Source organism: Gymnoscopelus braueri, assembly GCF_963280865.1.
Source record: "Gymnoscopelus braueri genome assembly, chromosome: 16".
Taxonomy (NCBI): Eukaryota; Metazoa; Chordata; class Actinopteri; order Myctophiformes; family Myctophidae; genus Gymnoscopelus; species Gymnoscopelus braueri.
In genome coordinates, this window is record NC_137616.1 from 15,284,194 (window position 1) to 15,297,931 (window position 13,738).

Genomic DNA, 13,738 nt, shown 5'->3' on the forward strand with positions numbered 1-13,738 from the left:
GTTGTGAGCTTGTATATCAGCAATTTTCGTCTTACAACGGACCATAAATTTGGCATAATAAGACCACCTTTGATGATGAGGGCGTGATAAAACCTGATGATTAGGGTTCAGAAGTGGCAGTGATCATGGGGTGATCATCATGTGTACACAGAACACAGTCTCTCTTTTGTTGTGACTTCAGAGCCTGACCAAAGTTAGTAGGAGAGAGGTTCGCTGTAGGTGCGGGCCTGTGTATGTGTGGGTGGGTTCGCTCAGGCATGCTCTTTTACTCTATAAAGCTCCCAACAACTTAACTACGTGAACCCCCAGCATCCATGTTCTGGGGTGAACATAACATAAAAATAGCCGATCTACAAGCTTGTAGATTGGCTGTTTTTAGCGAAGAGATTTGATATAGACTGAAAAAAGTGGTCGAAGTACAGAGCCAACTCGGGTCCATTTCCCTAAGTCTAGACCAGAGGGTTTCAGTGATTAAACCCTATATACCAAATCTGAAAACACTGAAAATAGCAGATCTACTAGCTCACAATGCATCGCATTGCGACCTGTTATGAGCTTGTAGGCCTGCTATTTTTTGCCAAATGTAAGCCTATTATGACATAACCAGAAAAGGGTTCAAGTGGCTAATAGAGTGTGGAGGATTTTTGGTTTTTCATGTTTTGATAAACTACAGAAACATTGGTTTTATCAGGGCGAGGATGGCACATTTCATGGCCCTTTTTCTTTTTTAATGAAATGTAGTAGTAGCAGCAGTTCAAGTAGTCTGTGTCTCGCAACATGGATTAAAGTGGGCTTTTTTATGGCGTGTGTGTGTGTGTGTGTGTCTGTGTGTGTGTGTCCGGAGTTTATCTCACTAACCGCTTGACCGATCAGTGCCAGATTTATTGTGCATACTGCAGGGGATCATAGTTAATTAAACTAAGAAAAAATTTAGTTATTCCCCATGAATATGAACTGGGGTCACTATACTGGGGTATGCTTTTTCAAATATTTAACTAAAAAAGTTGAATATTATTTTTTAAGTCAATGGAGCTCTGATTGGGCTGAAACCTTGCCCAAATTTGGAGTTGTAGATAAGTCACACTGTAGATGACTGACGTCACAGGCTGGCCACATGAAGTCCGAGATCCACATTGGTTCCGTGCCGTTCCCAATGTGGATCCCCAAAATCAACATGACTCGATAAATATTTTTTTAAAGTAGCTGGGCTAGGCCCTGGCCCAGTAGTAGCTCTGTGACATAGAAGAATGAGGTAAGTCCTCTACTCTGTAACCACGGCCTGTGATCACGTAATGTTGGAACTCCTGCTGTTATTACGGAGTCCTAGCTGACCACCCTCCATGCATCAGGAGCTTGGCTTTCCCCTGGAAACTGCTACTTACCTCCAGCCTAGTTGCCTCCCATGAAATCTTTATGGAGAGTCTTAACTGGCGTTTAGGACTTAATTACCCCTTTCTTCGCGTTTAACAAGGCCTGGATCTGAGAGGCACTGAGTTTATTTAGAACTGTATTCGTCGGATTGCTACAGAGGAGAGGAGATGGCTAGAAAATGGGAATCGAAAAAGCTTCTGGAGGGCAACCCAGCCGGACCATTTGTTGCATGTCACTCCCCTACTCTTTCTTCTTTTTTTCCCCCCAGAATGTAGTAGGCAAGAGACCTACTGTACTAGCAACGTTTTGGGGTTGAATCTGAGTTATGATCCGTAGCATCTCTGACTCTTGTGTAAAGAAAAAGAAAAGATGACGCCAGTAGTAACTACAGTAATTGAAACAACCTCTGCTGGGAAAGTGCTGATGAGATTGCAAATGTACCCCTGTGTGATGGGTTTGTGATGATAGGGTTTGTGATAGATAGACCACTGGTTCCCAAACCTTTTTAGCTCGAGACCCAAAAGAGAAATGTGATGTCTCCCCAGGACCCAAACGAGTGAAAATAGCAGATCCGGTCGCGTCTTGTAGATCGGCTATTTTCACTACTTAAACATTGTTTTCTAATTTATGGAATTTCTTTGATGTATGTATGTATGTATGTATGTATGTATGTATGTATGTATGTATGTATGTATGTATGTATGTATGTATGTATGTATGTATGTATGTATGTATTTATTTATTTATTTATTTATTTATTTATTTATTTATAATTAAATAAATCATATCAGATGGGGGTCCATGGCCTATTGCATATCAAAATTGGCGTCCTTGACATTAAAAAAGGTTGAGAACCAGTGGTATAGACCATTAACATCTTGCCTTGTTTTACTGGTAAGAAAGAAAGAAATAATGATAATAATGCATTCATGCCTGTTTTCTTGTACTATTGTATTTTGCTCATTAGGTTTGCTGGAATGGGTAACCTGCTAAAGGTCCTAACAAGGGAAATAGAGAACTATCCACACTTTTTCCTGGACTTTGAAAGTAAGTCTGGCAGCCGAGCAAAGGAGGAAAAGAAAAGGATGGAAAGAGAGAGAGAGAGGTGGAGAAGGAGGAAGGCTCTCTCAGCTTTCCCCTCTATTATTACTACTATTTTTTTCCCCTTTCTAAATCAGCAGGTGGTTTTGTGTTTGCAGACCGAGCACTCTGGACGTCGAAGCTGTGATTGGGGTCCTGCTTCCTCTCCTCTATTCCTCCCGTTCCTTCATTCCCTTTCTCTCTCTCTCTCTCTCTCTCTCTCTCTCTCTCTCTCCCCCCCCCCTCTCCCCCCCCCCTCTCCCTCTCTCTCTCTCTCTCTCTCTCGTGACTTCCTGCTCCTTTGGCTGTCAGATTTGGCGTTCCTTTCCTGTCCTGTACTGAAAACTTTTGGATCACTGTTTTTAACACCACATATTATTTCTCTCTTTTCTCTCTCCCCTTTTTTCTTTGTTACAGAAACCAAATGGGGAATCTGTTAAAAGTGCTCACTTGCACAGAACTTGAACAGGGGCCAAACTTTTTCCTTGACTTTGAAAGTGAGCACAGCTTATGCATGCCCCTCCAGCCTGGCTTCTCTGCTTTCTGCTTCTCTGCTTTCTTCTTTCCAACAATCCCCCGCCCCTTTTATTTAAAAATCTCTTTTTAGAATGACTTTATATCCCGGGGTCAATGGTCACTCTATTCAGCCAACCTTCCATCTTAAAATTTGTCATACTGGCTCTCACAGCTGTTTTTATAATTCATGCTAGCGGTCAAAGCACAGTAACATCCCCAGTTTTAATTTGAAGTTACAATCTGTAACTTTTATGTTCTACCCTGGACCCCCAAATCCCCCCACCCCCTTCCCTCCTCGAGTGCCAAACTGTTGACCTAAGACGGAAAGCATAGTTTGGGCAGAGGATGTGTTACTCTTTGATCTTTGTACAATACCTCCTTGTCAACCAAGCCTGACCACAGGATCTAAATGTCTCAATAGGAGACATCCCTTAAGGGTCCATTTGGTTACATTTGTATACTCTCAAGAGTTTTACAGATGGATAAATGAACACTGAGGATTTTACTGTATATGATTTCCGAACTGGCATCTCATTATGAGTGGAGCTGACCCTTGTCCTTTGCTGTCTGCCACTACTAACTCCCATGCATGAGTCAACATGTGTTCTAATAATAGAAGAATGCCTTTGCTATCATCTAACTGCATGTTTGTCATTATATCCTTGCTTTTACCTATTTTCCTTGGTAGTAGTGCTGCATATATATGGTAGTAGTATTCCATACGTCCAACTAACATAGTTACAGAAAAAACATTCAGCCGTATTACATTGCAAAACTGTAAAAATATGACCCCTGTTGCATGCCCTTTGCCATACTCAAGTGTACATCCATTGTGACTAAATGAATGCAATTTTTTTGTTAATTATAACATTACTTGCTGTAATATTGTCCTTATGCAGGCCTAGACAAAACCAACCAAACTTTTAACATCAAAATCAATTTAGTTTTTTTTCAAAATACTTTCTACAGGAAAAAAAGTGCTTCCACTTCCTTCAGTGGCATTTTTAACTTCTCTCACAAATGCTGCCAAGCACAAGATGTGTTTACTCCGCATGGAGGAAGCGATCGGATTGGAATGGTTTTGAATTGCTAAACAGACTGCAGACACAGTATTTTAATATCAGATGATGTTCTATATGCATACTAGTTCAGTTATAAAAGCTTGTCTTAGAATATGTTATTGGCCATCGCCTATGACAGTATACAATATTGTATTTGTCAGTGTCCAGCAGCCCTGTTTAAAGTCAGATTTCTGTCACAATGCCTTTGGGTTATTTTTGGCACGTGACATCGGCATGCAATGAAGTATAAATTAAGCATTATGATGCCGTCACAGAATGACAATACATTTGGTTTAATTTTGCCCGGTTAACTCTGTCCTCAAGGATTTAGTTTAAGCTAGTTTTTAAAGTAGCTCTGTGACCATCCAAAACCTGCTGACATAGTATGCTATGATAATATATTCATTGTACCTTTGAACATTACCTTTGAACATTCTATGGGAAAATATCTGTCCTTGCTTGCACTGAATGTTTTTGGGTGCATGTGTCACATGCTTCCATATTGTAAAGATTGTATGAATAATGTGATTGTTGACATTTTGTGTGGGAGACATCACATGCATCCCGGCGCACATGTTTGCAGAGTTTTGTTCAAGCCAACTTTAATCATCAAAAACAAAATAAAAGCCATTTCACATTAGAGCGGTCCAGATGTGTTGCGTCTGAAAATGTGACAGTTGAATTAAAATTAAAATTGAATCTCTGCTTTGACGCCCACAGGCATCGCTTCCTAATGTGAAAAGGCTTGAATAAAATGCCATGCAGTGGTGTACAATGAGTTTATATTATTCCTTCTTGACTTTTTTAGATTGGCTGACAGTTGTGTGTTTGTGTGCGTGTGTTAGATGCCCAGCCGACAGAGGGTGAACGTGAGGTGTGGAACCAGGTTCACTCAGTCCTTCAGGACTCTGAGAACATCCTGCAAGCCCTGCAGGCATACAAGGGAGCAGGGCAGGAGATCAGAGATGTAAGGAGAACACACACACACACACCCTCCCACTTGCGGACAACCTCACAGACAGATAAGACGGCAGACGCATATTCAGATACAAAGATACTACACCTAAATATACAGAGGAAACTTAACATGCAAACGGATAATAAACTGATTCACTATAGGGATGGGCATTGGGGCATTTTCGTTTTGTAAATGTTTTGAGGCATGGTGTCATATTTATACAAATTAACATTAGCATGAGAAAAGCTGGTACAGTTGTAACTCAAGTCTGTTTCACTGAGACTAGACAGTGTTTAAGTGGTTAATGAAAAGATGTTGAATTGTGATTGTGATGTCTGTCTGTCCATCCAGGCTATACAGAATCCCAGTGACCTGCTGCTGCAGGAGAGGGCCTGGAACGCTGTCTGCCCGCTGGTCATCAGACTCAAGAAGTTCTACAGCTTCTCACAGCGATTAGGTACCGTGTTAACCAACTGCACCATAACCATGGAACTCTGTCCACTTAACCACTTAAACCCTAGCATCCCTATTCTGTGGAAACAGTCGGAGAAAATAGCAGATCTACCAGCTCGTGTTGAGCTTTCAGATCAGCTATTTTTGGCGAAGAGTGTAAAGGGGGAAAAAGAGCGGACCAGAGTACAGAGCCGACCCTGTTCAACTAAGTATTATTTTCCTAAGGATAGAGTGTTTTAGTGGTTAAAGCCTCTGCATTTCCAGTGACAAGCAGGCGAATAGTTGAGATGCTGGGTCCCCAAACCGCAGCACTCCTGCGTCAGCAGCACAAATCGAAGCGCAACCACGTGTGCACGAAACTCTCGGGGGGGCAAAAAAACTACCCGACAGCAACGATATGCATTTCTAACTACTTTGCCTTTTTGTCTCCCCATCCTCCGATCTGTAGAGGAGGCCCTGCAGAGCTTGCTGGAATGCCTGACATGTGCGCCCTACACGCCCACTCAGCACCTGGAGAAGGAGCAGGCGCTCGCCAAACAGTTTGCGGAGATCCTCCACTTCACGCTGCGCTTCGACGAGCTCAAGGTCTGCTGGACATGCTGCGGGACAGCATAGTTAGACATGCAGTACATCGACACACACACATTTGCACTTGTATTCACTCAATCACAAGTATTCTGATTCTCACTCATTCTCTTAATTGCTAGCGCGCACACACACACACACACACACACACACACACACACACACACACACTCCCCCACAGTCAAATCATTTGAACAGAGATAGAGTATCAACAATGCTTTAAAATGCCCCCCGATAAACAAGGGGAAATATTATGAAGCAGCTGTAATAATTTTCTCATCTCACTTCAGATGAGAATTCCTGCCATCCAGAACGACTTCAGCTACTACAGAAGAACAATCAGTCGAAACCGCATAAACAACATGAACGTGAGTTGTAAATTAAGTTTTATCTTTTCCCAGGCGTATTAGTAGGCGGAGGGCACTGATCGTCTGGCTACGTGACAATAGTTTTCTAAGGACTTTCACTCAGTGTTCAAGGTGAAAATGTCAGTTTGCCAATAAAGCAGTTGTCAAATTAATTAAAAGTTGTCTGCTTTTCGAGTAACATTGTGTTCTGCTGTATCTGTAGTTGGACATTGAGAGTGAGGTCAACAACGAGATGGCCAATAGGATGTCCCTGTTCTACGCCGAGGCCACGCCCATGCTGAAAACACTCAGCAACGCAACCACAAACTTTGTGACAGAGGTGAGAGTGATGCTATTATCGTCACCTTGTATAACATTTTCCTATTAGCGAGTGATAAAACTGTACAGTACAAAGACATTAGACTTAATGCTATATGGCAGTGGTCTCATAATAGGGGTGATTATGTATTAAGCCGTGGACCCCTATTTGAAAGGTTCTGTGCCAAGGACTCCCATAAAAGAAGATTTTTGTCGTTGGATTATATTTAGTACAGGACTCTACAGCTGTCTATACCAGCGGCCTTTAAGTAAGTTTGGCCTCGGGCCAATGTTTTCTAAGCCATTGGATGATCTCCCAGAACATCAAAAGCTAATTTAAGAACTTTAACTTACGACGCCTCATATAAAAGTTGTGGTATAACTGCATACTGATAGAACTGCGTGTGTAATCAAATTTTACAGGTGCTGGTCCTTGTGTAATATTTTTTTGCAGGCCACATCATTGACTTTTGCACTTGGAGAACATTTAGTTAAGTTTAGAAAAGTTAGAAGATGGCGCTCAGGTGGCGCAGTGGTAAAGTGCCACCGTGGTACTTCTGGCTTTGTCGAGCGTCTACAGTCAATTGGCATAACTAAATTGGGAGAAACCTGTAGAACTTTGAGATTCGCAAGAATGTAAAGTGCGTTATAAATCAAATGCATTATTATTATTATTATTATTATTACTATTAACTACTTATTATGACATGCCCAGGTACACTTATGTGTTAATAACATGTCTGGTGGTCTGTGTGCAGAATAAGACTCTTCCTCTGGAGAACACAACAGACGTCCTCAGCACCATGGCCAGTGTGTGTAAAGTCATGCTGGAGACACCGTGAGTCAACTTCTAACTACACATGGTTCTGTTACTCACATGCCCCATATGGACACATACACATACAGTATTAACATACTTACACCACTTATCGTATTGTTGTACTTACACCACTTATCATATTGTTAACAACTGAAGGCCTATTCTATACTTAGACGTATCAACAGTGTTGTTGAAAATAGCACATCTACAAGCTCACATCGTCATGGTGTTGTGAGCTTATAGATGTGCTATTTTTGGAAAAATAAATAAGATTTCCGCCTATGGCGATCTAAATAGGGATGTCAGGTTGAAAGTGATTCAATAATGACAGGTAGATGATCTGTGTCCACTGTATAGGCTCAGTCTCTCTCTGTCTCTCTAGGGACTATACAAGTCGGTTCAACAGTGAGGACACCTTGCTGTTCTGTATGAGGGTCATGGTTGGAGTCATCATACTTTATGACCATGTCCATCCTAACGGAGCCTTCAACAAGTCGTCTAAGATAGATGTAAGATTCATACACACGCATGCGCACACACGCACGCGCACACACACACCAGGGTGCATCAAAATGCAATGCACCATTTTTTTTATCTCAAAATATCAAACTGTTAGGTGTTGCATTTTGTTCCAATGTCTATACAAATGATTTGTGCAACGTTTGGGGGAAATTCATTCAGATTTAGAGGTGCAACGCAGCATGTCAAATTTTGCCCAAAAGTGCCATTTTGGGTGCTTTTTGAACTCTCATTTCTTGATAACATAACATGGCAAGTTCTCAAAAATACAACAAATAGTTTTTGAGAAGATGTTTTTGAAAAGAGCAAAATGTGCTTATTTAAGAAGAAACATTGACATTTTCATTGAATATCACTGAAAAACATTCTAACAAAAACTAAAAAAACACTGTGTTCAGCTTGCGCTTGCAGCAGCGAAGATTGGGCTGTTCACAGTGGTCATGCTCAACTGCCTGCAGATTCTGCAGATGTTGCTCACTCTTGGCTGCTGCCACAAAGTCTGTTGTGAGTTTGACTCCACGCTCGGCACAGTCATTCACAATGTTGATGGCACGCACATTCACCACACCTGCCTGGAATGATGCACTGGTAACCCAATCCTCTACATTGAGTGAGAGAAATTCTGGATCGATGTGCAGCTGGTGCATACCGAACCAGCAGTCTGGATTGGCGAGGTCGGCCAACCTGGTGGTCGGCAAGAGGACTGGAAGCTTTGGCTTGCCAAAACCAGTGCCAAAGCGCTGCTTTGGGGCTTGCATGGGAAGATCATCTAGCTTGTGCTCCAAGATGGCATCCACAAGTGCACGACGCAGCTGGCACCTTGGTGCTGAAGAGTGCCAGGGGCAGCATCTCACCGGTCAGGTACCTGAGGTGCCTCTTCAGCGCTTTCATGGCTAATGTTGCAATGCCCTCGTCAACAGACTTGTAGGTTGTGGTAGAGTTTGAGGTCATTCTATGCGGCATCTACGGCTATGTCACAGGTCAGCCACCATGTTGCGTAGATGTGCGTAATGAAGTTGGCAAACACCCGAATCTTCAGCACCTACTGCCATGTGGTGATGGTGCCCTGGGGAAGCAAGGCGATATGCTGCTCCATCAAAGCCAGCTTGAGAGTGTAGAGGAGCTTGGCCATCCAGCACGCCTTGTGCAGAGCTCCCGACCGTTGAAAGTATACTGCAGTCTGCGCTGCATCATCTGCACCCAGATAGACAAGACACAGCTGCACAAACTAGTCGTCTCGCTTGTAGTCTATCACTGCTGCAGTACACACAGCAAGTTCAGCACGTAACTTGCCCAGTAACTGTTGTTCGGCATTGGCAGTAATGTAGCGGGACAATGGGCCACTGTAATTGTGCGGCAGGCCGGCAGCAAGTTCCAGTTGTCCTGCAGACGCCTAAACAAAGTAACCTCTGGTGAGCGTAACGTCTCCACCTTGAGATCAGTGAAAATGTGGCTGAGGAGCACCTCACCAATGTGATGCCGGCACCCGGACCAGAGCAGGGGTGTCAAATACCATGTTGATAACCTGGTCGTCACAGCACTTGACGTCCTTCGTCCTACTCAACCCCGCCCAACACTCCCTGCTGGCAGTTGCCACACCAGCCGATAGGAGTACGTGCATTGACAAATATCACCCTCCGTGCCCGGCTTCCCTCCCCCAAACACAGGCCAATATTGTGACACTCGACAAAGCCGGCTGCACCACAGTGGATTCGAACCCATAACCTCCGCATTGGTGTGCAGAAACTTTACTACTGTGCCACCCGAGCGCCTATCTGGGGTCATTTGATCAAGATGTATCACTCAGATTCCATTCTAATTGACTATAACTCTGCCTTCTGACGTTTGCACCCCCTTGGTTGGCAACCCGTGACTGCTCTCTAGTCTAGTTTATCTTTTCAATTTTTTTTACCAGCTCGCTAGAGAGCTGTTCAAGGAACAGGCTAAGGATTGTGCATTTCCTTCAAAATGGCGGCGTGCCCTTCATTTCTTATATACAGCCTACCCGGCAAAAGGGGTGTGGCTTTAAACAACGCTAAAAAAGCCCAGGCCGCCATCCAGTGGCCAAATAAACGAACTACAGATTTTAAAGTTAAAACAAATTCATTAATAACAATGAAATGTGCGATGTCTCTTAAACAGTGTTTAAAGGAGTTGCATAATTATGTTATTTAATACTGCAGTTTTTATTATTTAGCTTGGCACGAGCTGGTATAAATTATGACTGTCATTTAGAACTTAATTTCATACTGAAAGACAATTGAGGTTTGACTGGGCTGAAACTATCTCAGTAAATGACTCCATATTTGGGCATGGCTGACATCATAGTGACAACATAATGATGACATGAGCTTTGAATCAGCTCAGCTTAAAACCAGACTGCACAGTGTGTATGACACACATGGAGAGAGACCTAGAGGAAGCCTTCAGCACCTACAAGAGGCGCTATTAGCGGAGATCCATACACTTGATATTCAGCTGGTAATTACCCTGTAACCAATCCTGGATAGTAAGGTCACACATCATTAGTTACATTCTTGGACCATTGCAGCCCATGCATAGCAGCAGCTTTAACGATGAACCCACTGTTCCTGACAACAAGCCAGCAGCAAGAAAGACCTTACAGTAGTCAACAGTCTACCAAGACTTTAACGCAATCGGAAGTAAAGAGACATTATCTGACTGACACAGTAAAGAAAACTCACATCTGTAAACAGTGTGACAAGAGTTTCAGTCAGTTATGTAGCCTGAAGACACACCAGCGTATCCACACTGGAGATAAACCTTTTCACTGTAAACTGTGTGACAAGAGTTTCAGTCAGTTAAGTAGCCTGAAGACACACCAGCATATCCACACTGGAGATAAACCTTTCCACTGTAAACTGTGTGACAAGAGTTTCATTCAGTTAGGTAACCTGAAGACACACCAGCGTATCCACACTGGAGATAAACCTTTCCACTGTAAACTGTGTGACAAGAGTTTCAGTCAGTTAGGTAGCCTGAAGAACCACCAGCTTATCCACACTGGAGAAAAACCTTTCCACTGTAAACAATGTAACAACAGTTTCACTGAGTTAGGTAGCCTGAAGACACACCAGCGTATCCACACTGGAGAAAAACCTTTCCACTGTAAACTGTGTGACAAGAGTTTCAGTCAGTTAGGTAACCTGAAGACACACCAGCGTATCCACACTGGAGATAAACCTTTCCACTGTAAACTGTGTGACAAGAGTTTCAGTTAGGTAGCCTGAAGACACCAGCTTATCCACACCGGAGAAAAACCTTTCCACTGTAAACAATGTAACAACAGTTTCACTGAGTTAGGTAGTTTGAACAAACACCAGCGTATCCACACTGGAGAAAAACCTTTCCACTGTAAACAGTGTGACAAGAGTTTCAGTCTGTTAGGTAGCCTGAAGAATCATCAGCGTATTCACACTGTAGAAAAACCTTTCTACTGTAAACAGTGTGATAAGAGTTTCACTCAGTTAGGTACCTGCAAAGTCACCAGAGTGTTCACACTGGAGAAAAACCTTTCCACTGTAAACAATGTGACAAGAGTTTCAGTCTGTTGGCTAACCTGAAGAAACACCAGCATATCCACACTAGAGAAAAACCTTAGACTAAGTAGACAGACAGAAACGGAGATCTCCATATATGGGCACAAAGGGACACAGAGTCAGCCAGACGAGTACAACGGGTGCTCTGACAAAGTTCCCTACACTATGACTCAGACATAAAGTGCTGTTGTAGAGAATTATGTGGGACATGGTTATTATTAAAAAATAATAGTCAGTGGTGTCAAATACCATGTTGATAACCTGGTCGTCACAGCACCAGTCCTGCAGTAGCTTGTATGTCAGCCGGGCGATGATCTCTCTGCACGCCTCGTCTTTCCTCTTTGTATATGCTGGCACACCAAGCAGTTTGAGCTGCTCCGCATCTCCAACCACCACTGTCAAACGCTCCTCCAACTGGCGCACATTGCTGAACATCAGTGTCAACTTGCTCTCCCAGTGCAGGGTGCCAAGGTTATAATAGTTTTGGATTTTTTATTATAGTTTAGTTTTAGTTAGTTTTGAATTTTTTTTTCTAATTCAGTTAGTTTTAGTTAGTTTTGACCCCAAAAAATCTAATTCAGTTAGTTTTAGTTAGTTTTTAGAGCGGGTTTGCTAGTTTTTATTTAGTTTCTATTTTTGTGACCGCTTAGTTTTAGTTTAGTTTTTATTAGTTTTAGTGTTATTTTTTTTTTGTTAGTTTTTCCCCTTGATAATTGCTCCACATTGTATCACCCGTTTGCACTACAAGGCAATTGTTATTGTCTTTCTTGCTGTTGTATTCAAATAAATCCCATATAGGACCATATTTCTCCCAACTTGTTTCTCCGTCGCCATTATAAAGTAACGTGCAGTGCCGTGCAGTCAGTCAGTGCTGCTCACGTGCTACGATGCACATTGAAAACAACCGGAGTAACTCGCCCCAAAACACGCTCGCCCCCAATTCTTTCGCGTACCAGTGATTCTAATACCGCCGGATTTGCCCTGAGTTGTTTTGGGGCGACTACGTCAGCGGACCGACGGTGACTGCAACTGACGTAGAACTGCTCAGGGGAAATGAATCGCATTAATTTGAATCTAAAAGGCTTATAAATATTGAGAAAAACTAAAACGAAGGGCATTTTGACTATAATTTCAGTTAGTTTTAGTTAGTTTTGTAAACACACAATATAGTTTCAGTTAGTTATCGTCTTTCTTTTTTCTTTAGTTAACTGAAATGTTTTTTCACCTTTAGATTTCGTTTTAGTTAACTATAATAACCTTGCAGGGTGCACATAGGATATGGTGTCCACTGCTTGTGGTGGTTCTTTATTGACAGCCTCCAGCACTTGGCGGCGTGATCGATCTGCTGTCGCGTAGGATGCTGAAATATTTGCACAATTACCGCTCTTAACAACTCTGAACTTGCGTGCGAAGGCAGCCTGCTGCATCGGTGTGATCTTCAACAGTGTAGCCAGTGACACGAGACTCGGCCGGCTGAGGATGTAGGGTGGAATGCAGGCTGTGGTGCCAGTCTTCTGTATCGCTATGCTCATCACTTTCGCTCTCCAACATCGCCATTCTGGACTTCACACGTCATTTCCTGCTGCTCCTTGGTAAAGCGTGCCTGCCGGGCAGCTCCCAAAACAGTTCAAATTATATGAAAATATCCTTAATAAAAGTACATCAACACAAAGAATGGAGAGTAGATTACCTCAATTGTCTTCAGGTAAAGGGTGGAGTCTTTTTGCCTCACAGCATTGTGCTTCGTTAGCATTAGAATTGTCCTCGATTGTCTCAGGTTAGCGTGGCTACCAAATAAACATTATGTTGAATGTTGAAATGAAAGTTGTAGCTAGAGTGCATTATGCACAATGTGTTGGTGATGGCAGTAATATTAAATTAGATTTGTTTTTGTAATAAATAAACAAAAGGTAGAAACATTCATAGTATGCTGGTTACCCCCTTTTGCCATAAAAGATGATGGCCGTTGCACCTCTAAATCACCTCGTATTGCAAAAATATTTTGCATGTGTTGTAACATGCATTGGAACACTTTTATCACATTAACAGATCAGCAGGTTAAATTTGTATTTTTTGATGCACCCTAACACACACACACACGCACACACTTGAAAAACATAGATATTGCTTCTGCTGTTACATGAATGTGA

At 42.5% G+C, this 13,738-nt stretch overlaps 1 protein-coding gene across 2 annotated transcripts in view; it reads left to right on the forward strand.

Annotated features, from left to right (window-relative positions):
* The window catches only part of fam49a (family with sequence similarity 49 member A), a 46,589-nt gene that overhangs the window by 28,399 nt on the left and 4,452 nt on the right, over nucleotides 1-13,738 (forward strand). The window contains exons 3-10 of one of the 2 annotated variants that reach the window (XM_080453938.1): nucleotides 2,339-2,418; nucleotides 4,874-4,995; nucleotides 5,338-5,443; nucleotides 5,888-6,024; nucleotides 6,315-6,392; nucleotides 6,595-6,711; nucleotides 7,448-7,527; nucleotides 7,892-8,018. In XM_080453938.1, coding sequence (XP_080310064.1) covers nucleotides 2,349-2,418; nucleotides 4,874-4,995; nucleotides 5,338-5,443; nucleotides 5,888-6,024; nucleotides 6,315-6,392; nucleotides 6,595-6,711; nucleotides 7,448-7,527; nucleotides 7,892-8,018 — 837 coding nt within the window. In that variant the 5' untranslated portion in view covers nucleotides 2,339-2,348. Of the gene's footprint in view, nucleotides 1-2,338; nucleotides 2,419-2,868; nucleotides 2,949-4,873; nucleotides 4,996-5,337; nucleotides 5,444-5,887; nucleotides 6,025-6,314; nucleotides 6,393-6,594; nucleotides 6,712-7,447; nucleotides 7,528-7,891; nucleotides 8,019-13,738 lie in introns of both variants that reach the window. The other variant, XM_080453937.1, reaches the window with a different exon arrangement.